The sequence below is a fragment of the Canis lupus genome, chromosome 18 (genome assembly GCF_048164855.1).
Source record: "Canis lupus baileyi chromosome 18, mCanLup2.hap1, whole genome shotgun sequence".
NCBI classification, from domain to species: Eukaryota; Metazoa; Chordata; class Mammalia; order Carnivora; family Canidae; genus Canis; species Canis lupus.
The window spans coordinates 21,052,155-21,075,479 of record NC_132855.1 but is presented as its reverse complement, the minus strand read 5'-3'; the positions used below and the strand labels follow the sequence as shown (position 1 = coordinate 21,075,479).

The 23,325-nt window shown below is 36.2% G+C and overlaps 1 protein-coding gene and 1 pseudogene across 5 annotated transcripts in view; one reads left to right on the top strand and one right to left on the bottom strand.

Moving 5' to 3' along the window:
- Window positions 1-23,325, bottom strand: part of SKAP2 (src kinase associated phosphoprotein 2) — a 179,264-nt gene that overhangs the window by 67,678 nt on the left and 88,261 nt on the right. For 4 of the 5 annotated variants that reach the window (XM_072783673.1, XM_072783674.1, XM_072783675.1 and 1 more), the window contains exons 5-6: window positions 5,857-5,934; window positions 4,738-4,821 (exon numbers count right to left, since the gene is read on the bottom strand). In XM_072783673.1, coding sequence (XP_072639774.1) covers window positions 4,738-4,821; window positions 5,857-5,934 — 162 coding nt within the window. Of the gene's footprint in view, window positions 1-2,462; window positions 2,537-4,737; window positions 4,822-5,856; window positions 5,935-23,325 lie in introns of all 5 variants that reach the window. The other variant, XM_072783677.1, reaches the window with a different exon arrangement.
- On the top strand, window positions 13,872-14,456 carry LOC140609468 (rRNA-processing protein FCF1 homolog pseudogene; annotated as a pseudogene).

Sequence of the window (23,325 nt, the reverse complement as noted above, 5' to 3'; positions counted from 1 at the left end):
CAGAAGCTATTTAGTATGACATGTTCCACTTATTTATTTTTGCTTTTGTTCTTTTTGCTTTTGATGTCAGATTCTAAAAAATCATCACCAAGATCAATGTCAAGGGGCTTACAGCCTGTTTTTCTTCTAGGAGTTTTATGGTTTCAGGTCTTACTTTCAAGTCTTCAATACATTTTGAGTTACTTTTTGTGCATGGTTAAGATAGTGGTCCAGTTATTCTGTTGCATGTGGCTGTCCAGTTTTCCTAGTACCATTTATTGAAGAGACTGTATTTTCCTCATTGTATACTGTTGGCTTCTCTGCCATAAATTAATTGACCATATATGTGTGGTTTATTTTGGGGCTCTTTATTCTGTTTCACTGATCTATGTGTCTGCTTTTATGCCAATACCATACTATTTTAATTACTCTGACTTTGTAGTATAGTCTGAAATCAGGATAGGTGATGCGTCCAGCTTTATTCTTTCCCAAGGTTGCTATGGCTATTTGTTTTTTTGTTTGTTTGTAGATTCATACAAATTCTAGGATTGTTTGTTATATTTCTTTAAAAAATGCCATAGGAATTTTGATAAGGGTTATACCGAATCTGTAATTTCTTTGCATAGTATGGACATTTAACATTATTGCTTCTTCCAATCAATGAGCGCATAATATCTTTCTATTTATTTGTGACTTCTTCAATTTCTTTCATTAATGTCTTATAGTTTTCAATATGTAGGTCTTTCCCTTCTGTGATTAAATTTATTCCTAGATATTTTATTCTTTCTGATACAATTGTGAATAAGACTGATTTTTTTTCTCTTTCTGGTAGTTCATTATTATTAATGTATAGAAAAGCACAAATTAGGTCCAATTCTTTAGTGACTTTTATTATATGTTGAAAAGATACTACAATGAAAAAATTATAAACATATGGTATAATAAATAACTTTTGATGAACATTTTAGAAGACTTGGTAAGACGAAAGATAACTTGCAGCTGCCACATACTAAATGGCAACTAGAATTTTCTTTAATTGGGCAGTGGAGGTTAGGGCAACAAAACCTGCTGAGTAGGAATAAAAGAGATACTATAAACTACTTCTCTCTAAAAAGTGGGAAGAGATAAGGTTCATAATGCTGATTCAAGATCATATAGAGGTTAAACAGAAAAAATAAAAAACAAAAGCCATGACTTTGGAACAGGTTCCTAAATGGGCTATCATTTATACACATATTAGAGGGGCTGATAACAACCAAGATGTAGAAAGAACATGGCTTTGGAGCCAGAAAAGTCTGCACAAAAATCCTTAGTATGACTCCCAGGAGCCGTGACTACTAACCTTTCCTGCCTTGCCTACTTCAGTAGCTAGTCTCTACCCATTCCAATTCATCCTCCACAAGCCTATCATGATTGCTTCCTAAAAACCAAATCTGGTGGTAGAGCCGTATGCTTAAAGGTCATGTTTGAGACAGAGTATTTAGCAAAGCCCTTATTCTCATAAGGCTCTTGTCAATCTGATTCAAATCCACTTTAGCCCTGTGGGCCCACTTCCCTCACTCACTCTGTGCTCTAACTCAATTCCAACCATGGCATCATCTGAGGGCTTTCACAGCTCAGAATCTCAGCTGTTCCCCTGCCTCGAATGCCCATTTTACCCCTTCTTCACCTGACAAATTCCTACTCATTCTTTAAGGCCCAGAGAAGGGTCCTCTCCATAAGGAAGTAATCCCTAACTTCCTTAGGCAGTTAGCCATTGCTCCCTTCTTATTCAAAGACATTGTATTTAAATCACTTACTGTTCTGCATTGAAATGATCAGTTTACCTACTCAGCCCCTCCTCTAATCTCACGATTTCCTCTTCCTCTCACTGATACCCACAAAACTCAAACGGGGAGGATCTCTAAGACAGGATTATCTCTGAATCCCCAGTACCCAGTATCCAATAAATACTTATTCAATAAAAAGTGAAGAAATGAGTAAGTGAATGAATGACTACCTTGATGGTACTCTGAATAGCTAAAACCTAAGAAGTTTGATGAATAGGATTTGTGACAATCAAAGGAAGAGGAAAGGGAAAAAAGGATGGATGTGATTTCATAAAGTGATAAAATAAATCTATATCTATATCTATATCTATCTATCTATCTATCTTAAGGGCTACAAATGGTCATGAATAATAAATACAGATATTATTTATGGTTACAAAGGTAAGTGCATTATTTACCCTAGAGGCTGGAACTACTCTTTCTAAGCCATTACTATCCTGATGGGTCAAAATGTTTTTTGGCACACATAGTAAGTTATAAAATGTGAACTATGCATCTGTCAAACAGTAACAAAGTACAGTTTAACCTAGTAAGTGGTATCAACTCCTTCTGTGCCTCTATAATCCATTTATCTAAACCCTACTTAGTTGGAAGATTACATTTCTCATATATCTAAAGAGCTCTTTCCAAAGTTTAAGCAAATGATTCACATACATAATAAACCAGGCTGTACAAATTGGCTTTCTGGTTTCACAAAAGAAAAAGTTTCACGTGACATGTACATTTTCCTAAAAAGAAAGAGATACAAAGGAAGGAAATTAGGATCATGCCAAACAAACAATTAAAAAATGTCTAAAAACAGATCTGTTTTCTGAGTCCCAAAAAGAACTGGCCAAAAATTCTAAAGTTGCCAAAAGAACTGCTAAAAAAAGACCTGAACATTCAATGGCTACTTCAGAGTAACAGGGAAAAGTTGTGTGGAAAGATACACCATCCTCAACTATCTACATAAAATAAGAACACTAGAAGAGTAATTTTTAAAAAGCGGTGATGGTACAGATGGTTAAGTGTACCAAAAAAGTTAAAATACAAATTACAAAGATCATTCTTACCATAAGTTCTTGTCAAATAAGAACAGAAAAAAGGAATTTAACTAATACCTCCGCAAAATAACTAGAATCTATTTACTGAAATAAATATGCTTATTTGAAATAAATGTAAACATTCCTTAAGTTTTGGGAAAACTCTTGCTAATTTTTGATCTAACAGGTGTATATCCCAGTTAGGACTAGGAATGGAGGAAACAAACATTAGTATTCACTGAGTCTTAAAGAAATTAGAAATGAGAAACCTAACTGAACCAGAGTCACAAGGATATGAAACCTCCATCCCCTAGTCTTAAGAAATAGACGATATTTCTTTGTGGAAAAGTAAGATCATGATCTCAATTCACAATTGTGTACCAAAATTATATTTGTCATAATCATGTATGTTTATGACTATGGTGATCAAAACTGAACTTAGGCTTAAATTTTCTGACAAAATCACCTACTTACCCTTAGCAGAAGAAGGCTGCCTGATGATAGTTGTCTATAGTTTATACTTCACTGATGCCATTATTACATTCAAACATATTGTAAATTAGTGTCAGAATGCAAACTAGCCACTAAATTAATTCTTAATTTGCTAACTTCATTAGCCAAAAGGTGAGACCAACTTCTAGCATCACCTATATAATTCAAATTTATCTGAAATATATATAATAATCATATATGCATAGTTTTATAATAAAGAAAAAAACTAAAAACTCCAAGCGATATCAAATGAAACATACATTTCCAAACAATTCCATGGGAAATCTTATATTCAGTGATATTGGATTTGTATGCCTTTTTTCTCCTTAGGTGTCTTTTCTGGAAATGAATGTTAGCTATTTCTATACTACCTTTACTTTGCTTTCTGACCTGGTTTTCCTAGGAAAAAGTAAAACTAAGAAAGCTTATATTCTTTAAATTTCAATATTTTATGGCTTTATTTGTTCAAATACTGACCTTAAAATTACGTTGGCTGTGATTAAAAGATGTATTAATTAGCAGGTAAAGTTACGAATGTAGCTTACTCTTTCTAAATTAATGGTTAAAGCATGGACTTCATCATTATGCCTAGGCTTAACTCCCACATCTGCGACTTACCTGCTCTATGACTCTGACCAAAATTATTTAACCTCTCTGTCCTCAGTTTTCCAAACAGTAAAATAAAAAGAGCTAATAACAGTACCTACCCCACAGAGTTGTAGTAAGCCCAGTTAATATAGCTAAAGTGCTTAGAACAGTAATCGCTATAGAGGTGTTTGCTGTCGTTATTTAAATATGTAAAAGAAGCTGAGAAAGGTGTTGCACAGATTTCATTTTACCTAAATTTTTCTTTTAAAATATTTGAAAGAGGGGATACCTGGGTGGCTCAGTGGTTGAGTGTCTGCCTTTGGCTCAGGGAATGATCCCGGATTCCTGGGTTGAGTCCCACATTGGGCTCCTTGCATGGAGCCTGCTTCTCCCTCTTCCTGTGTCTCTGCCTCTCTTTGTGTCTCTCATGAATAAATAAATAAAATCTTTAAAATATTTAAAAGAGTAATATACTGTTTTCTCCTCCCTTCAAAATTCTCATAACCACAATGGTTTTTAACTTCTCTAGAAATTCTACAATACCTTGGATGATAAGTATTTCCTAAAGTGAAAAGCCACACAGATTTTCATCTCTTTTCTAATTCAGTAAAACACAATTGTGTTAACTTTTAGGGCATTCTGGAATTTGGTGCATTTGGCAAATAGTGAAATAGAACTATAAGTCAGTCTTAGACTATAATTATTGAAATTCTCAGTTATTCTTTCTCTTTTTGTCTTCAGTTTACTCTGGTACTAAAATGGAGGTATATAATGGCCCCTAAAGCCCTCCTACAGTATAAGTTGATATGAATGAACACCAATACTACCTTTATCACTTCCATAATAATAGAATACTGTTTTACTGAGAGCACACCAGCGTTTCTGCCATTCAAATCCCAGGAAGCTGTGATCTACAATAAGGGGGGGAAAAGAAACAGTTTAGATAATACACATTACACATACAACATAAATGTAATGCCATTTCCTTATTGTAAAAGGGAAAGTTTGTTAACATGATTTCTAAGGTTTCTGTTAGCACTAAAATTCTGTGACAAATTAATTTGTATCTTCTTCTCCAAGAGACAAACAAAAACGAAGCTAAAAGGAATAAAGTGAAGTGGAGATAGGACTGCTACACTGGCGGCTAACACACTTTCCTGACAGGGACAGTCTAGAGGGCATGTGACGATACAGCTTTGAGACAACAGATTCATCTGGGTTTCATTTACTCATGTTATAAAAGGGCAGGGGAAGGGGAAAAGCTGACCTAGATTACTATTATCTCTTTCAGCTTGAAAATTCAGCTAAGAAATCCAAGGAAAGCAAATGGAATATAAATAGACAGGCCCAAAGGGACTACCTGCAAGAAAAACAAAATGGTAATGAAGAGACTTTCTGCTTTCTGTTTCCCATATAGCACCACCTCCATATTTCATTTCCATTATATACTGGTGCTGAAAGAAGGAGACCATATGGTCAACTCCTGATTATCAGAGCCAATGGAGAGGAACACTGAATGAATAACAGAAAATGGCAAACAATATGCCAGGCTTGATATGAACCACAGCAGACATGGTATATGCCTGGTCAGGTGCAGGATAACCTACTGCTCAGCCGGGTGGGATAAAGGGGAGAAATCCCATCCTTGAAAACACCGTCATGGCCTTCAGCCTTCCTCGAAGAGGCAGGAAACTGCTCCTGAGTCATTTACAAATAACCAAGATTGGCAACTAGAAACCTGACCAAATGTTTTGTTATCAAAAATTGATTAGAGCTAAAAACTGTATTTTGTGGTGGGGATAATGTTATTCGGATTTTCCTACAGTTTTAAAACTCCTTCAATCGCTTAAAGAGAATATTGGCTCCATATGTATACTGCACTCATGTTTTATGTAAGGATTAAGCCATTTGTAGATTTTTTTTTTTTTTAGAATCTTCTAGTTTACCTTTTCTGCGTTTTTCAAGGTAGCCAGCCTTTAAAACAAAAGGAAGGTCCTGTGCTGCAATTGGAGGAAACTGGTTTCCTATGGGAAGTAGAGGAGGAAAAAAAAAGTCATGAATAATCCATCTTAGAAAAACCAAGTACCAGATCTCATTAGGTTCAGTGTACTTTTAGTTACCCAAATTAATTAAATTCAAGTCTATTATTAGCTTTGTTTCAGATCCATTCCATAGACTTGTCTCTCTCCTGTAAATCTCAAGAGGAAAAAAGTGTTCTGAACTATATCTTAATATAGTATAATCCCCCAAATACAGTAATATTATATAACTGGATGATCTCTACAGGGTAATACTTTATTATCTACATTCTCGAAGGAAAAGATCAGGGAACTCTTATCAATAAATGCCATAAATCCCTGAAAGAGAAGTTAGGAATTTCAAATAAATCATATAAGCTTCTTTCCATTTATATTAACTCTTCAAAAATGTTAATGCTTGTTGACTCTCAACCTGTATATTTCTATTCCTACCAAGTAAAACATAAAATGATTTTTTTCCCAAAAAATCAAATGCTAAAATTTGTTTCTCTGGGTACACAGCAAATACAGAGAAATCTTACAGACATTCAACTGAATGCTTTAGACTTTTCTAGGACATTTCAGAGTCCAAAATTAGGTAAAACGATCTAAAAGAGGGACGCCTGGGTGGCTCAGTCAGTTAAATGTCCAACTCTTGATTTTGGCTCAGGTCAAGATCTCAAGGTTCTGAGATTAAGCCCAATGTTGGGCTCTGCACTCAGCACAGAGTCTTCTCGTCTCCTTCCCCCTGCCCTTCCAACTAAGCAGGACTGCAGTTTAATTTCTGTGGAACTCCGCTTTTGCTCGGGCTTTTATATAATTGGGATGTAGAATTCCTTTTTTTTTTAAGATTTTTAAAATTTATTTCTAAGAAAGAGTACATGAGTGGAGGGAGGGACACAGGGAGAGAGAGAATCTCATGCAGACCCAGTGCCAAGCAGGGAGAACTTGATCTCATGACCCTGAGACCATGACCTAAGCTAAAACCAAGAGTCAGATGCTCAACTAAGCCCTGGGATGCAAGAAGCATCATACGGATGGCATTTGATTTACTCATCTTCCTGGCTTTTTGCTTTGCTGCTTAACATTTGTATGGTTTTTAACATGAACACTAAACTTTCAATTAATATAATTTTTCCCTCTAGTTTTAAACAACTGAAGATTGCTCTTAATAAATACTGGGAGTGGGGGTGAGGGATATGAAAAAGTTTGGCTTTGATCATAAGAATTTTCACCCTGAGTCTGGATCTTGATCTACTACAACCACATGAAGTGTTTTCCTTGAACTGCAAAAAGTTAAGGACAAGTTCTCAACCATATATTTTTATTCTCTCAATTCATATGAATAAAATATCCATGAGTTTATCAAATCTTTTAAAATTCTTCATTCTTACCTGAGAGTTGGGATACTGAGTTTAAAAGTGGCCACCTCTTTTGGGGGATAGTACTCCCTTTTCTAAACTTCTATGTGATAAACTTTTTAAAATGTCTGATCATTCTAGCATTGCTAAATTTGATAAATAGACACCCTCTTCATTTTTTTATAGTGTCTACTCACTTGATGATTGCTTTATGTTTAAAACACTATTGGCTTCAGGAGCCTCAGTGTCCATTGAAAGATGAATGGATAAAGAAGATGTGGTCTATATATACAATGGAATATTACTCAGCCATTAGAAACAACGAATACCCACCATTTGCTTTGACATGGATGGAACTGGAGGGTATTATGCTGAGTAAAGTAAATCAATCGGAGAAGGACAATCATTATTTGGTGTCACTCATATGGGGAATATAAAAAATAGTGAAAAGGATTATAGGGGAAAGAAGAGAAAATGAGTGGGGAAAAATCAGAGAGAGTGACAAAATATGAGAGGCTCCTAACTCTGGGAAACAAACAAGAGGTAGTGGAAAGGGATGTGGGTGGGGGATGGGGTGACTGGGTGATGGGCACTGAGGGGAGCACCTGACAGGATGAGCACTGGGTGTTATACTGTATGTTGGCAAATTGAACTCCAATAAAAAAAATATATACACATAAAAAAACACTATTGGCTTCAATTTTCTAAGAATACTAATCATTTTCTCATTTCATGCTGGCAATACCCTCTCCTACTTGACCAACTCAGTGGTTATTTTATTGTCTAGAATAACTTCTCTAGTTCAAGTTCATTTTTCTTAAAGAAGTGGTCATCAAAACAAAAGTCTATTTTCAGGGGTAATGTTTCATGCATTGTAATTTTGTATAAAGGTAGAAAATGCTTTCTGTTTTGTTTCCTGTATCTTTCCAGATGATGTCCGGTATCTTGCAGACATTTCTGCTGTCTGAAGGGTACATTGAGTACTTAGCTTTAGGAAACAGTCTATAAATGAGCTTCAGTTCCCAGAGCTATTACTGGCTCAGAACTCATTATTCCACAAATACAATTTAATTACATTTTACTTAACATTTGCACAAAGTTAGATGCCATTTTCTCTGTTTCTAGAGAATATATAATAAAGACACAGAGCTTCTGACACTTTTTTCTTATTCTAAAAAATTTTAAGTACAAAAATTCACTAGTATATCTGGCAACTAAAACAAAACAAAACAAAGACTGTGTCCTAGCAAGGGCAAGAAACCTAAACTTAACTTGGATATAAATATTAAATAAAATGGTTTTGTGCTATAGCAGATACCTAGAGACTGAGTTTTACACTGATACTGACGTTAAGATGCATGGTATAGGTTACAGAGGTCTGTGAAGACATCTCAGCACTGCAAATCTGTGACCTTCCTTAGGTCACTAAGCCTCACTGGGTATCAATTTCCTCATCTAAAACATGAAAAAATTAGATTATATTATCTCTAAAGCCCTCCCAATCCTAGGACTCCATGAAACATATCCACATTAATGTTTTTCTTGTACTTTCAGTAACAAATGGCTAAGGTCCAAGATGGATTCAATTTTCAAAGATCTCAAATGTGGAAACTGTACACAACATATTTTTTGTACAGCAACTAACAATTTTCTTTAGACTTAGCAAAAAATTTTCTGTCCTTTCAAAGGTTTATTCCTAGCTAGAATCTTGGTCTGGAATATCTGTGAAAGAAACATGTAAATTAAATATTTTTCATATCCTAATAAATCTCCCCTCCACATGGAAAATTTGGAACTCCAAATCATCTTTTATCAGTTTTTTTAGTGGCAAAAAAAGAATTATTATGTATTCAATTTGAATTCAAATCAAACAATAATAACCTTTAAGAAAATAATCACTACAATAACTAAAAGATTGTTAATTATGTTAGCTTAGCATACTCCTTTCACAGAGCTTATTTTCTCACTTCCCATTATTACTCTTTTCAGAAAAGGCTGACCAATGAACATGTTAGTACCCGTGATCTCTAAGGCTAATATGACATTTCCTTTTAAAAAAAAAAAAAAAAAGGAAAATAGGCTAATATTATGCTTAGACACAACAAGAGTCAGCTTCCTATTAATAGGACCAGAGAATTCCTAGGGGAATTAAGCCTTGGGGACAAAGTCTTAAAGACTGTGACTCATGTGATGACACTGAGGGGCAAAAGCAGAGGTTGCAACTCACAGGTTTACCATCTGTTAGTCTCTTTGCCCCTTTGTAAAGTGGCAAGTCACTCTGAAAGCCACCAAGCAAAAACTGAATACCCATTAGACTAATTTGTGTTTGCCTTTATTAACTCTTACTTCTTGAAATGGAAATTCCAATAGCCTCATGAGAGTTCTACCATTTTTGTCTTCAATAGGTTTATCTGAAACCAAAGAAGGTAACAGCTATATGCATGCAGGAGAAGCTTCATGAATATGACCCAAAAGATGTATGATTCTGTTGAGTCCAATCAAAAGCTTCTATTTTATATCAAAAAACATATACATATATAATTGTGGCTGCTATTAATTTTCTTGGAAATCTACCGAAATATGTAAAATTCAAGTGGCAATCATAGACTAATTAAGGGAACAACTAAGAATCAGAATTAAGAAAACTCTGAAATCAGGCAGCCCTGGTGGTGCAGCGGTTTGGTGCTGCCTGCATCCTGGGGTGTGATCCTAGAGACCCAGGATCGAGTCCCGTGTCGGGCTCCCTGCATAGAGCCTGCCTCTCCCTCTGCCTGTGTCTCTGCCTCTCTCTCTCTCTCTCTGTGTCTCTCATGAATAAATAAATAAAATCTTTAAAAAAATCTGAAATCAAGTGTGTTCATCAATGCCCACTAAAATAATGTCAAAAAGCCATAGATCAAAGTATGTGGATTATATTATCCATAGAATTATATTATCCTTTCCATTCACTTAAAACTATTTCTTTTACTTTAGAGTACAAATCAGAATTTGAACTACCTAAGTACATATCTAGAGACTGCTTTTTTAGATAAATTTTTAATACAGGAATGCTGCCCCTAGCTCATAAAATTAGATGTAAAGGGGACACCTGGGTGGCTAAGTGATTGAGGGTCTGCCTTTGACTCAGGGCATGATCCCAGAGTTCCAGGATCGAGTCTCATATCCGGCTCCCTGCAAGAAGCCTGCCTCTGCCTCTGCCTGTATCTCTCATGAATAAATAAATAAAATCTTTAAAAACAATTAGATGTAAAGAAAATCTCTTTAAGATTTCTGATTCTTTGGACTAATTTTTTAGATCATGAGGTACCCATTTTTATAACATATTAAAATTATTTCTAATGAAAATTTATGATTCTTTGGACTAATTTTTTAGATCATGAGGTACCCATTTTTATAATATATTAAAATTATTTCTAATGAAATTTAAAAATGTTTTATCTAAAAATTCCAGAGTTATTAATTTGTAGAAACTCTTCTAAGACTCCCTCAACTATTTATAAGAATGAAAGCATATCAATATATTGAATCAGTAATTTAAAAATCAGGTTCAATATAAAATTTCATTCTACAAACAAGTCTATTTCATATAGTATTCATATGGACAATCTTTATGCTTTTATATTTTGGTAAAGGCTGTTTTTAAATAATATATCATTAAATTTAACAGAAAGATTTTATTTATTTTAAATAGAGACAGTAACTATTTCATAGGATTGGTTTTTTATTTTTTAGTCTTTTAAGTGATCTCTATACCCAACATGGGGCTTGAACTTATGACTACAAGATCAAGAGTCACACGCTCAAGGGACTGAGCCAGCCATGCATTCCAAATTACACAGGAAGAGTTTAAATCAAATTTTATCTCCTATAAAGAGTAACTTCTCAGCTACTCTGTCTCTGCCCATATTGTTTTTGTTTGTTGGTTTGTTTTGTTTTAGTGGCTTAAAACAATGCAAATTTATCACCTCATAGTTTCGGAAGTCTAAAGTCCAAAAAGCATCTCCCTGGACTAAAGTCAGGATGTCAGCAGGGCTGTGTTCCTTCTGGATGCTCTAGGGAAGAATCTATTTCTTTGCCTTTCTAGCTCTTAAAGTCTCACCTACTTCACTGAATACTATTGCCCTCCCTTCCATCTTCAAAGCCAGCAATGGCCAGTTGAATATTTCTCACAATGTCCTCTCTGGTTCTGATTCTTTTGTCTCCTTCCTAAGGATTCTTAGGAACCCTTACATTGGGCCCACTTGGATAATCTCCTTATTTTAAGGTGAGCTGGTTGGCAACCTTATTCCACCTGCAACTTTAATTCCCTCTTGCCAGGTAACAACATATTCACAGGCTCCAAGGATAAGAAGGACTTCTTTGGGGAGCTATTGTTGTGCCCACTGCATCCCTCTTATACAGACCAGTTGGCTACTGGTCATGTGTGTGTGTGTGTGTGTGTCTGCCTATATCTTAATCATCTTCTCTGTTGCAAGAAAAGAATTAAATTCAGGAAAAAAAATTTTTTTCAAAACAGTCTCTGATACACAAATACTTTGAGAAAATGAGATACAAGCTTAAAATGGAAATACTTTCTATTTCAGTTAAAAGTAAAATTCTAAATACATCACAATTTTCACATTCTAAATAATATAAAACATATACCATTATGAACTAAATTTTAATTTAATGCTCATCTTTAACACAAAAAGTTGTCCCCAATCTGATTTTGCATTTCAGAATTGTGGTTAAAACCCTGGGTCTTGATTCAAATTGTAGCTTGACTACAAGCTCTGTAATATAAGCAAGTTACTTACTTTCATTAACTTTACTTTTCAGATCCTAAATCTTACTGTGAAGATTTAGTAGGATAGGATTTAAGATTAAGAAATGTTAGTTCTTATTATTACTGTGGCAATTCAAATTGGCCAAGCCAGGGTTCTATACACACGAAAACAAGAAAGCTGAAAAAAATAAACAACTGTAATAAAATTTGAAAGCCAAATACCTTTTAACAATGCAAATTCCTTTCCAACTATAGATACTTGGCAAAAAAAAAAATCTGATGCATGAAAAAAATATTTGATGATACTGTACTTAGTAAAGATTGGTATAAATGAAAAGGAACACTCTTTTAATTATTTATTAATTCATTTATTAAATAAATTTATTAAATAAATATTTACTACTTAATTAATTTATTTATTAAATTATTCATTTATTTTAATTCATTTATTAAATAAATATGTACTACTATTTATTATGTGCCAGACTCTTTTCTAAATATTACCTAAGATAGAAAGCCAGGAAAAATAAATTCAACCTATTGAAAATTTGTTGAAAACATTTTAAAATAGAAGTCAAATAACTTAAGTATACAATTTAATGAATAACTAATAATGGATCTTCCTCCTTCCATACCTGTACTACCTCTGTATCAAAAACAACCTTTTCACATCCCTAGACTGTAAGTTCCTGACATTCTTTTTTAAAAGCATCATAATTTAAATAACAAATATATATAAACAAATATTAGCACTGTTTGGTAAGGTAATAATAATTCCAAAAGCTAACATTTATTAAGCCTTTACCATGAGTTAAACATGATACAAGTCATCACCTCATTTCCCTCTCACACAGCCCCAAGAGGCAGGCAATTATTAGTCGCATGTCACCAATGGCATGTCAAGGTCACACACTGTAAGTGGTAAAAGCAGAAACCCTAGGTCTGTCCAACAAAACCCTTTCTCAAAACGCTATGTACTATTGTCGATGAAATAAATGAATGCCATCTACAGAAACAAAAAGACAACAGTATTGAATCACTACTCTATGGCATTAGAGTAATCACATTTAAAATTAATTCCTTAACAGTAGAATGATAGATTTAAAATATTTAATTTAAAATTTAAAATTCTAGGATGTTTGTTTCACTTTCTACAAGATTTTAGAGAAGTCAATTTTGCTTCCTAAACATGTCTTTTAAAAGACTTCCATTTTGGTTTATACACACATATACATACACAAACATGGAACAAATTATTAAAGGGAAAACATATATGGAAGGAAAAGGAGGCTCTTTTTGCCTGAAGATTCTTCTAATAAATTACACAAAAATAAGAAATGAATATAATTTAGACTGAAAGCTTTAGCTCTTTTCCATTCAACTATGTTTTATTTTCCCATAGATTGTAGGATGATTTTCTTTTTTGCAACTAGTTTTATGTTGTGAGGTTTAAATAAAAAATTTTTACAATTATTTTCAGAAAATGAACATTTTTCTAACTTGCAATGTTGAGTTCATTTTTATTCGTTTATTTTTTCCTATTTTTGTGTACAAAAATTTAGAACCTTAATGATAGAAGATCATATCGTAACTCTGAAATGCAGAGTATGCAGAGTTAGAGTGTCTTCCTTTTTTTTTTTTGAGTGTCTTCCAAATCATACAATATGACATATGATTTTGTTTCACCTTGAAGAAAGAGAACACATATATAAACAATTGTCATTTTATTTCCATCTCCCAAAAGAATATCACTGAGGGGTGATTAAAATAAATGAAAAATTCTAGTATGAGGGAAGAAACAAGAATGTGGCATAAACATGGGGAAGCAAAAGACAGGAAGAGAGTATGTGAACATGAAGCAAATGCTTAGTCTCCAAGATCAGAGGCTTAAAGAGAAGGATAGATTAAAATCTAAAAAGAAAGAAAAGAAAGATCCCAGTATACTCAAGGAAAGGGAAGTCCCCCCAACATCCTTCCTGCTTATTCTTCCAATATTACACACAGCCAGGCCCACCTTACCACATCCTGGTAGATATCAACTTTATCAATTTTTCCATTAAAGCCAAACTAGACTTAGTACAGTCAGTGATGGACTGTCTGTATACCAAGTGTATCCCTTGTATATAATTGTGTAATGGCTGAAATTGAGAAACTGGGGCAAAAGTATTGAGTGATGGCCAAGAATCCAAGATTTGAACAATTGCTATGCACACACAAAGGAACCCATGCAGATGACTGCTTCGTACAGAGTAACTCAGCACAAGTGTTACATTATGGCCACAGTTGACTGGGACCCTAAACAAAGGATCCAGAATATCCCTGGGGTTCCCATAATGTACATTTCTAACCATAGGTACAATATTGAGCAGATGCCAATTGATTATGAAGCCCCTTGGTTCTAATTCCTAAAAGATAGATTTTCTCTGCCTTCTTTTACTAACTTTCTCTGTTGCCAGCTCATGTTAGCAGTATGTTATAGTATGAATTATTCTTCTTACCCGTTTGCTCTGTCATGAGTTTAATTTATGGTTAAATATACTCATTTTTATGTTGTTTTGAAATTGATATTTTGTAACATTTTAAATATTGTTACATCTTGTTATAAATCAGATGACTGCTCATATAAAAAATATACTAGTATGAAAACTATCAAATATGAAGTTATTCTGAATTAAGACTCTACTTACGGATGCACTCTGATTACCTGATCACCAAAATGCACTTGATTACTAAAGTAAATACATTTCCAAACACTCCTCCTGTCTCAGTATTTATTACTTATTTCTATTTAAGAAACTAATTCTCTAATTTTTATGTAAATCAAAAAGCCTTTTGGGGGGGCTCCTGGGTGGCTCAGTGGTTGAGCATCTGCCTTTGGCTCAGGTTTTGATGCTGGGGTCCAGGGGTTGAGTACCTCATTGAGCTCCCCTCAGGGAGCCTGCCTCTCCCTCTATGTCTCTACCTATGTCTCTGCCTCTCTCATGAATAAATAAATAAAATCTTAAAAAAAAAAAAAAAGCCTTTGGCATTTTACCTCTTCTGCCAAAGTGCTAAAGTATCCTCTTGATTTGAGTCTTCTCTCTCTTCTTTTTAATAAGGCTGGCTAATGGTTTATCTATCTTATTAATTCTTTCAAAGAACCAACTCCTGGTTCTGTTGATCTGTTCCACAGTTCTTCTGGTCTCGATTTCGTTGAGTTCTGCTCGAATCTTTATTAACTCCCTTCTTCTCTTGGGTGTAGGATCTATTTGCTGTTTTTTCTCTAGCTCCTTTATGTGTAAGGTTAGCTTTTGTATTTGAGTTCTTTCCAGTTTTTGAATGGATGCTTGAATTGCGATGTATTTCCCCCTTAGGACTGCTTTTGCTGCACCCCAAAGATTTTGAATGGTTGTATCTTCATTCTCATTAGTTTCCATGAATCTTTTTAATTCTTCCTTAATTTCCTGGTTGACCCTTTCATCTTTTAGCAGGATGGTCCTTAACCTCCACATGTTTGAGGTCCTTCCAAACTTCTTGTAGTGATTTAGTTCTAATTTCAAGGCATTATGGTCTGAGAATATGCAGGGGACGATCCCAATCTTTTGGTATCGGTTCAGACCCGATTTGTAACCCAATATGTGGTCTATTCTGGAGAAAGTTCCATGTGCGCTTGAGAAGAATGTGTATTCAGTTGAGTTTGGATGTAAAGTTCTGTAGATATCTGTGAAATCCATCTGGTCCAGTGTATCATTTAAAGCTCTCGTTTCTTTGGAGATGTTGTGCTTAGAAGACCTATCGAGTATAGAAAGAGCTAGATTGAAGTCACCAAGTATAAGTGTATTATTATCTAAGTATTTCTTCACTTTGGTTATTAATTGATTTATATATTTGGCAGCTCCCACATTCAGGGCATATATATTGAAGATTGTTAAGTCCTCTTGTTGGATAGATCCTTTAAGTATGAGATAGTGTCCCTCTTCATCTCTCACTACAGTCTTTGGGGTAAATTTTAGTTTATCTGATATAAGGATGGCTACCCCTGCTTTCTTTTGAGGACCATTCGAATGGTAAATGGTTCTCCAACCTTTTATTTTCAGGCTGTAGGTGTCCTTCTGTCTAAAATGAGTCTCTTGTAGACAGCAAATAGATGGGTCCTGCTTTTTTATCCAGTCTGAAACCCTGCGCCTTTTGATGGGGTCATTAAGCCCATTCACATTCAGAGTTACTATTGAGAGATATGAGTTTAGTGTCATCATGATATCTATTCAGTCCTTGTTTTTGTGGACTGTTCCACTGAACTTCTTCTTAAAGGGGAATTTTAAGAGTCCGCCTTAAAATTTCTTGCAGAGCTGGTTTGGAGGTCACATATTCTTTTAGTTGCTGCCTGTCTTGGAAGCTCTTTATCTCTCCTTCCATTTTGAATGAGAGCCTTGCTGGATAAAGTATTCTTGGTTGCATGTTCTTCTCATTTAGGACCCTGAATATATCCTGCCAGCCCTTTCTGGCCTGCCAGGTCTCTGTGGAGAGGTCTGCTGTTACCCTAATACTCCTCCCCATAAAAGTCAGGGATTTCTTGTCTCTTGCTGCTTTAAGGATCTTCTCTTTATCTTTGGAATTTGCAAGCTTCACTATTAAATGTCGAGGTGTTGAACGGTTTTTATTGATTTTAGGGGGGGATCTCTCTATTTCCTGGATCTGAATGCCTGTTTCCCTTCCCAGATTAGGAAAGTTTTCAGCTAGAATTTGTTCAAATACATATTCTGGCCCTCTGTCCCTTTCGGCGCCCTCGGGAACCCCAATTAAACGTAGGTTTTTCTTTCTCAGGCTGTCGTTTATTTCCCTTAATCTATCTTCATGGTCTTTTAATTGTTTGTCTCTTTTTTCCTCAGTTTCCCTCTTTGCTATCAACTTGTCTTCTATGTCACTCACTCGTTCTTCCACCTCGTTAACCCTCGTCGTTAGGACTTCTAGTTTGGATTGCATCTCATTCAATTGATTTTTAATTTCTGCCTGATTAGCTCTAAATTCTGCAGTCATGAAGTCTCTTGAGTCCTTTATACTTTTTTCTAGAGCCACCAGTAGCTGTATAATAGTGCTTCTGAATTGGCTTTCTGACATTGAATTGTAATCCAGATTTTGTAACTCTGTGGGAGAGAGGACTGTTTCTGATTCTTTCTTTTGAGGTGAGGTTTTCCTTCTAGTCATTTTGCTCAGTGCAGAGTGGCCAAAAGCAAGTTGTATTGGGAAAAAGAGAAAAAGAGAGGAGAGAAAGAAGGAAAGAAAAGAGAAAGAGAAAAAAAAGGGAAGAAAAAAAAAAAGAAGAAAAAGAGAAAGAAAAAGAAAAAAAAGGGGGGTGGGGGAAGGAAACAAATCAAAAAGCAAAACAAAACAAAACAAAACAAAACAAAAAAAAAAAAGAACCACCGGGGAGTATCTTCTGATTCTGTGTACTTTAAGTCCCTTGGCTTCTCCTGGAAGTTGTCAGTCTAGCTGGTGTTCTGGGGGAGGGGCCTGTTGTGCTGATTTTCAGGTGTTAGCAGTTGGGGGAGCTGCTGTGCCCCTGCCTGGTGCAGGGCTCAGTGGGGGTTGTTTACCCCGTGAGGCCGCAGGAGGAACAGCCCCAGTGGCGGGGCAGCTCTGGAAACCTGGATTCAGCTCCGGCAGGAACTCCGTCTGCAGGGCCTGGAGGCTCCGGGGCGGGGCCGCTGATCTGCTCAGCTCGGGGCAGGAGCGTCCTCGCTGTCCTGGGCCCTCCCGGCCTCTGCCTGTCCCGGGGGAGGCGGGATCCTGGGCTGTGTCCCGGAGCCTGCGCTGTTGGATTCGCGCTCCCGGGCCGCGCAACCCCCTCCGCGGAGCCACCGCCCGAGCCCCCACGAGCTGCTCCTGGAACCGCGCAGCCCCCTCCGCACGGAGCCTCTTCCTCTGCCCGAGCCCCTCCGAGCTGCTCCCGGGGCCCCGCAGCCCCCTCGGCGGAGCCGCCGCCCGAGCCCCTCCGAGCTGCTCCGGGTCCCGCCGGGTCCCGCCGTGCGCGCTGCAGCCCTTAGGGAGCTCGGCGCACTCTCCTGGGCGCGCAGTTGCTCTGTTACTGTCTCAGGGAACCCGAGGGCATCCCCGCCCTCCTGGGTCCTGCTCCAACTCCCCGCGAGCCCCTTTCCGCCCGGGAAGGTCGGTGCAGCTCCTGCGTCTCCGGGACGGGGCTCTCCTGTCCTGGGGACACTCGCCCCGGCCTCAGCCCGGCTCCTCGCGGGGCCCCTCCCCCTTGGAGGCCTTTGTTTCTTTATTTCTTTTTCCCCGTCTTCCTACCTTGATAGAAGCGCGAACTCTTCTCACTGTTGCATTCCAGCTGGTCTCTCTTTAAATCTCAGGCCGAATTGATAGATTTTCAGGATAATTTGAAGGTTTTCTAGGTAATTTGGTGGAGACAGGTGATTTGGGGACCCTACTCTTCCGCCAGCTTGCCCCTCCCCTCTAAAGTATCCTCTTGAAACACACGAGTGTTCTCTTGTCTTTCCTTCCTTTCTCTCCCACTACCCCCCACCGCCACATACACACAATTTATCTCCCTTCTATTTGAAATAGGTATTTCCATGGGTCTCCTTTTTCAATATAGGTGTGAAATTATACACATTCTTATCTATTATTATTATTGTTCATTTAGTAATACACAGCTTCATTCTCCCCCCTCTCAACCAAAAAGCATCTTATAGGCATTTGTACAGATACATTTGGCATGGAAATTAAAACAAGTAGGAGAAAATTGTGTGTATATATAGAGAAAACAAATACCCAAATGTAAAAAATGTTAAATGTTAAAGTTTCTTTTGAAAAATCTCCTGTTAGCCTTACAGGTTTTCCCTTGTAAGTTAATTACTTAAGAAAATCTACATGATGAGTATAATAGGAATTATCTGTACTACGCTTGAAACTCTTCCATAAATGACATTATTTCAAATTTTAAAAAATAAAGGTACTAAATCAAGGCACAACTAGGAGTCAGGGTAGAACACAAAACAAGTTGGAACTACAAAGTCATTTACACTTAGTGGGAATGGGCCAAAAACTCAGTTATAAGCCTTATAACAACCAGCATGAGGCAAGAAATAATGAATTATAGGATTCATTACCCATAAGATAAATATAGATCATTGATTGCTCAAGGAGGAATATACAACTATTCCTGATTCCTGGTACTGAAATGAGAAAGAAATCTTTCCCATGTGTTCTCAATGTCCTCAATAACATTGTTACAGTAAGTTCACAGGGCTGCTTTGTATAACATCACTCATGTCAAGCCAACAGCACAATGCCAAAACAAAATTTACTAAAAGTAATTCTACAGAGCACAAAACCCAGTAGCCCAAGTATATAGCTCCCAATAGCTTTGTTAAACTCAAGGATAAGACCATAGAATACCTACAGGAATAGACACCTTGCACATTTTTCACATAATCCTTCCAAAATACTATTTGTCTTGGTCAAACTTTTGGTAAATATTAAATCCCAAACACAAGATATGACCCCTGCAAGAAACCAACAACACTCTTTTATGTTACTAATTCAGAGCAATACCCCTAACAATCAGCCAAGCTGGGAGTAATGTTGAGATACTCTTACTTATAAATTTACCCAAAAATTTATAAAGTATTATAGCTTTACAGGGACATATGTCTGGATGAAGATCACCTTAACACAAAACAAATCAGCAACTGCTTCTAAAAGTTCTAACTCAGTGCCAGAATAATTCTAGCTTACATGAAGTTTAAGCATATGCTTACTTCACATAAACAAAACATACACAGAATGACATGTTACTGAGAATGACAAAATGCCCAAGTCTCCTCTTTAGTATGAACTGGTAATAATGTATACCCCGGTAACTGAAAGAATTAGAAAGCAGTGTTATCTATGTAATAGAGTAAATTACCGAAGAACACACATTAAAACTTCAGCGTTTGAAGAGTTGATGTATAGCATTATTTTTCTAGTGTCTGAAAATAAAAGCACACCACATGTTTAATCCTCTTTCTGATCCTTAGCTTCAGAGCAGAATAACTGTTAACAGCCATATGTGGAGAGACTGGCCAGGAAGAGAAACATTCATGTGGCATCACCTACAATATTAGGCTAAAATCATATATCCATAAGTTTGTCTTTTTCACTAGACTTTGAGCAAGGCATCATAAGATGGTGCTTTTCAAACTGAAGCATGCATCCACATCACTAAGGATGCTTATTTAAAATGCTGAGGGAGAATTTTGAAATAAAATATGTACACTGCTCTTAGTGGTATGTTTTTAAAACTTCACTTTATACTTCTAGGATCTTAAAAACATGCTCTAAGATAATGTTTAATGCAAAATTTTTAAAATATCAATAAGTTGGTAAAATAGAGTTCTGCAAACAGCACAAGACTGAAGCCAGAAGGGAAATATCAGATATATAAAATGCCAATGAGGAGGGTGATTTTATTTATAGACTAACTTTGGGGTCATTAAAATAATTTTATAAAAATGTAATACTTCTTTCATCAGAACTGGTGTGGTCCCCCATTGATGTGGAGTACGGGAAGAAGAAACTGAGGAAACCGAGGGGGGTGGGGGCAGGCAAGAGAGCCGGAAAGGGCCACCACAACTGGAGCATCCTCCTTTCTCCTCCCCACTTTAATGCCTCCTTAATAACACTCCAGTTCAGGCCTGAGCCTTGTAACAGTCCACATAAAATAAGAATTACAATAAAAGGGAGAAAAATAAATTGGAACATATTATATGAAAAGTTGCCCATTTTGAGGCACATGATTTCAGCATATTTTTCAAAAATGAGTATCCAGGATATAAAAAAATCAACTGCCAAATACAGAAACCGATATTTACCCTGAGTTAGACATCATAAGGCAATCTAGGAATCTGTTCTTGTGTGCACTATCCCAGCCTTAAGTCCACAGAGCAGGAGGTCCACAGCCTAACTGTCTGTGGTCTTCTTTCCTCCCAGATAAGAGTCATCATTACCTGAACAATTTCACCACTGAGGTTTAAGTTTTTGACTCACATTAAAAATGTCAAATTAAAACTTTGAAAATGAATCTCCTGGAATAAAACATGTGCTAGCAACACATACCAACTGATGCAACTTGGTGCAAACAGACAGGCCTCTCCAAACACCCCTGAGCACCAGGCTGTGGTGGGCCGTCGTCTTTCACTGCAATGACAGGGCTGGCACTTACCTCAGGGAGGTGTAAGGCTGTAAAACACTCTGAATCTGAATCCATAGTTTGTTCATGAATATTTTAAACACACAAGGATCTCTCAAAAACATGGAAAAATACTTAAAATCCAAAAAATATACATCCCACTCCAACTCAATATGAATAAATGATATGATACAACTTATTCAAAATCAATCCAGGTATGGTAACCTCTTATGATAAGATATTCCATTACATGTTTTCTACAAATTCAGCCTGTAATTAAATCATATATCAATTGACTATGATGTATATTCTCACCACAAAAATATTTTTACATACATAATGTTACATCTATCTTCCTAATAATGAGATGATAGTTATTAAACAAATCAATGAATTCAATTAAGTTCCCTTCATCTGGATATCCTCAAGGCTCATGCAAGACTCAAAACTATAATGTATTTTTTTTAATATCAAAATACATTACATTAGAGAAAAGAAATAACTCTTGCGGTGCCTGGCTGGCTCAGTACAGTAGAATATGCCACTCTTTCTTTTTTTTTTTTTTTTTAATATGCAACTCTTAATCTCAGGATTGTGAGCTCAAGCATGTTAGGCACAAAACCTACTTAAAAAAAGAAATAAAGCGGATCCCTGGATGGCTCAGCGGTTTAGGGCCTGCCTTTGGCCCAGGGCACGATCCTGGAGTCCTGGGATCGAGTCCCACGTCAGACTCCCGGCATGGAGCCTGCTTCTCCCTCCTCCTGTGTCTCTACCTCTCTCTTTCTCTCTTTCTCTCTCTATGTCTATCATAAATAAATAAATGAATCTTTTTTAAAAAAAAAGAAAGAAAAAGAAAAAAACTCTTATACATTCCTCACAGGATGGAAAACTATGGAAATCTGACACTTGGTCCAAAGTTCAGTGATCTATCACCACCCATTAGAAATCAGGTATGGTATTACAATTCCATACTTGGATAAGAATTAGTACAATCATTAATTTGTCAGATGATGACTTTTTCAAGGGTTGGGTAGCAAAAAATATTTGCATGGATGTCACAAGAGACAATGAGTTCCCACAAATCAATAAGAAGAAGATAGAGAGTTTAACAGAAAAATAGGTGAGGAATATGAACCAGGCAATTCATAGAATAAGTACAAAAGCCAATAAACACAAGAAAAGATAATGTTTACTGATTTACTGTCTCTTCCCTAGCTCCCCTCACCTTTACTAAAAATGTTCCATGAACTCAGAGACCACACTGTCTTGTCCACTGTATATCCCCAGTGCCAAATTAATGCCTGGACACACAGTAAGTGCTCATTAAATTTTGCTGAATGAAACTTTGGGAAACAAACAAAGGGTTGTGGAAAGGGAGGTGGGTGGGGGAATGGGGTGACTGGGTGATGGGCACTGAGGAGGGCACTTGATGGGATTAACACTGGGTATTATGCTATATGTTGGCAAATTGAATTTAAATTTTAAAATGTTAAAAAAATTTTGCTAAATGAATAAACCACTAAAAACTAAAGAAAACAAAATAAAACAGGATACTGCTTTTTAACTTTGTGAGACTAGTAAAAACTAAAAAGATTAATACCACCAAACAGGGAAGGATGGGAAGAAAGGGTATTCTCCTGCATTCCCTTTGGGACTGTAACTTCCTACAGTTCTGTGCATGAAAATTTGACAATATCCTAAGAATAAACTCCCAAGAATCTATCCTACAAATATCAAGCACTGGTTCATTAATAGTGTATATGCCAGAACAGATACTGAAACACAACTTGTGATATAAAAATAGAACATGTCCAGCAAGAAAGACATTATGAAACCATTTTAAATAATGCTTATCATTTAAATAAGCATGTGTAGATCTATGTGTATTAATGGAGAAAGATATGCACTAATGGAGAAAGATGATCATGATACTTAAGTGAAAAACATAAGGTACAGAATAATATGTACAATGATATCCCATTTTTAATTTAAAAACTCTGATTTCATATTTATTCTAGCACACACACATTTGTACAATTCAGGGAAAAATGTCTGGAAGGATATTCAGAACAATTAATAGTTCTTACTTCTAGGGATTTTGGGGG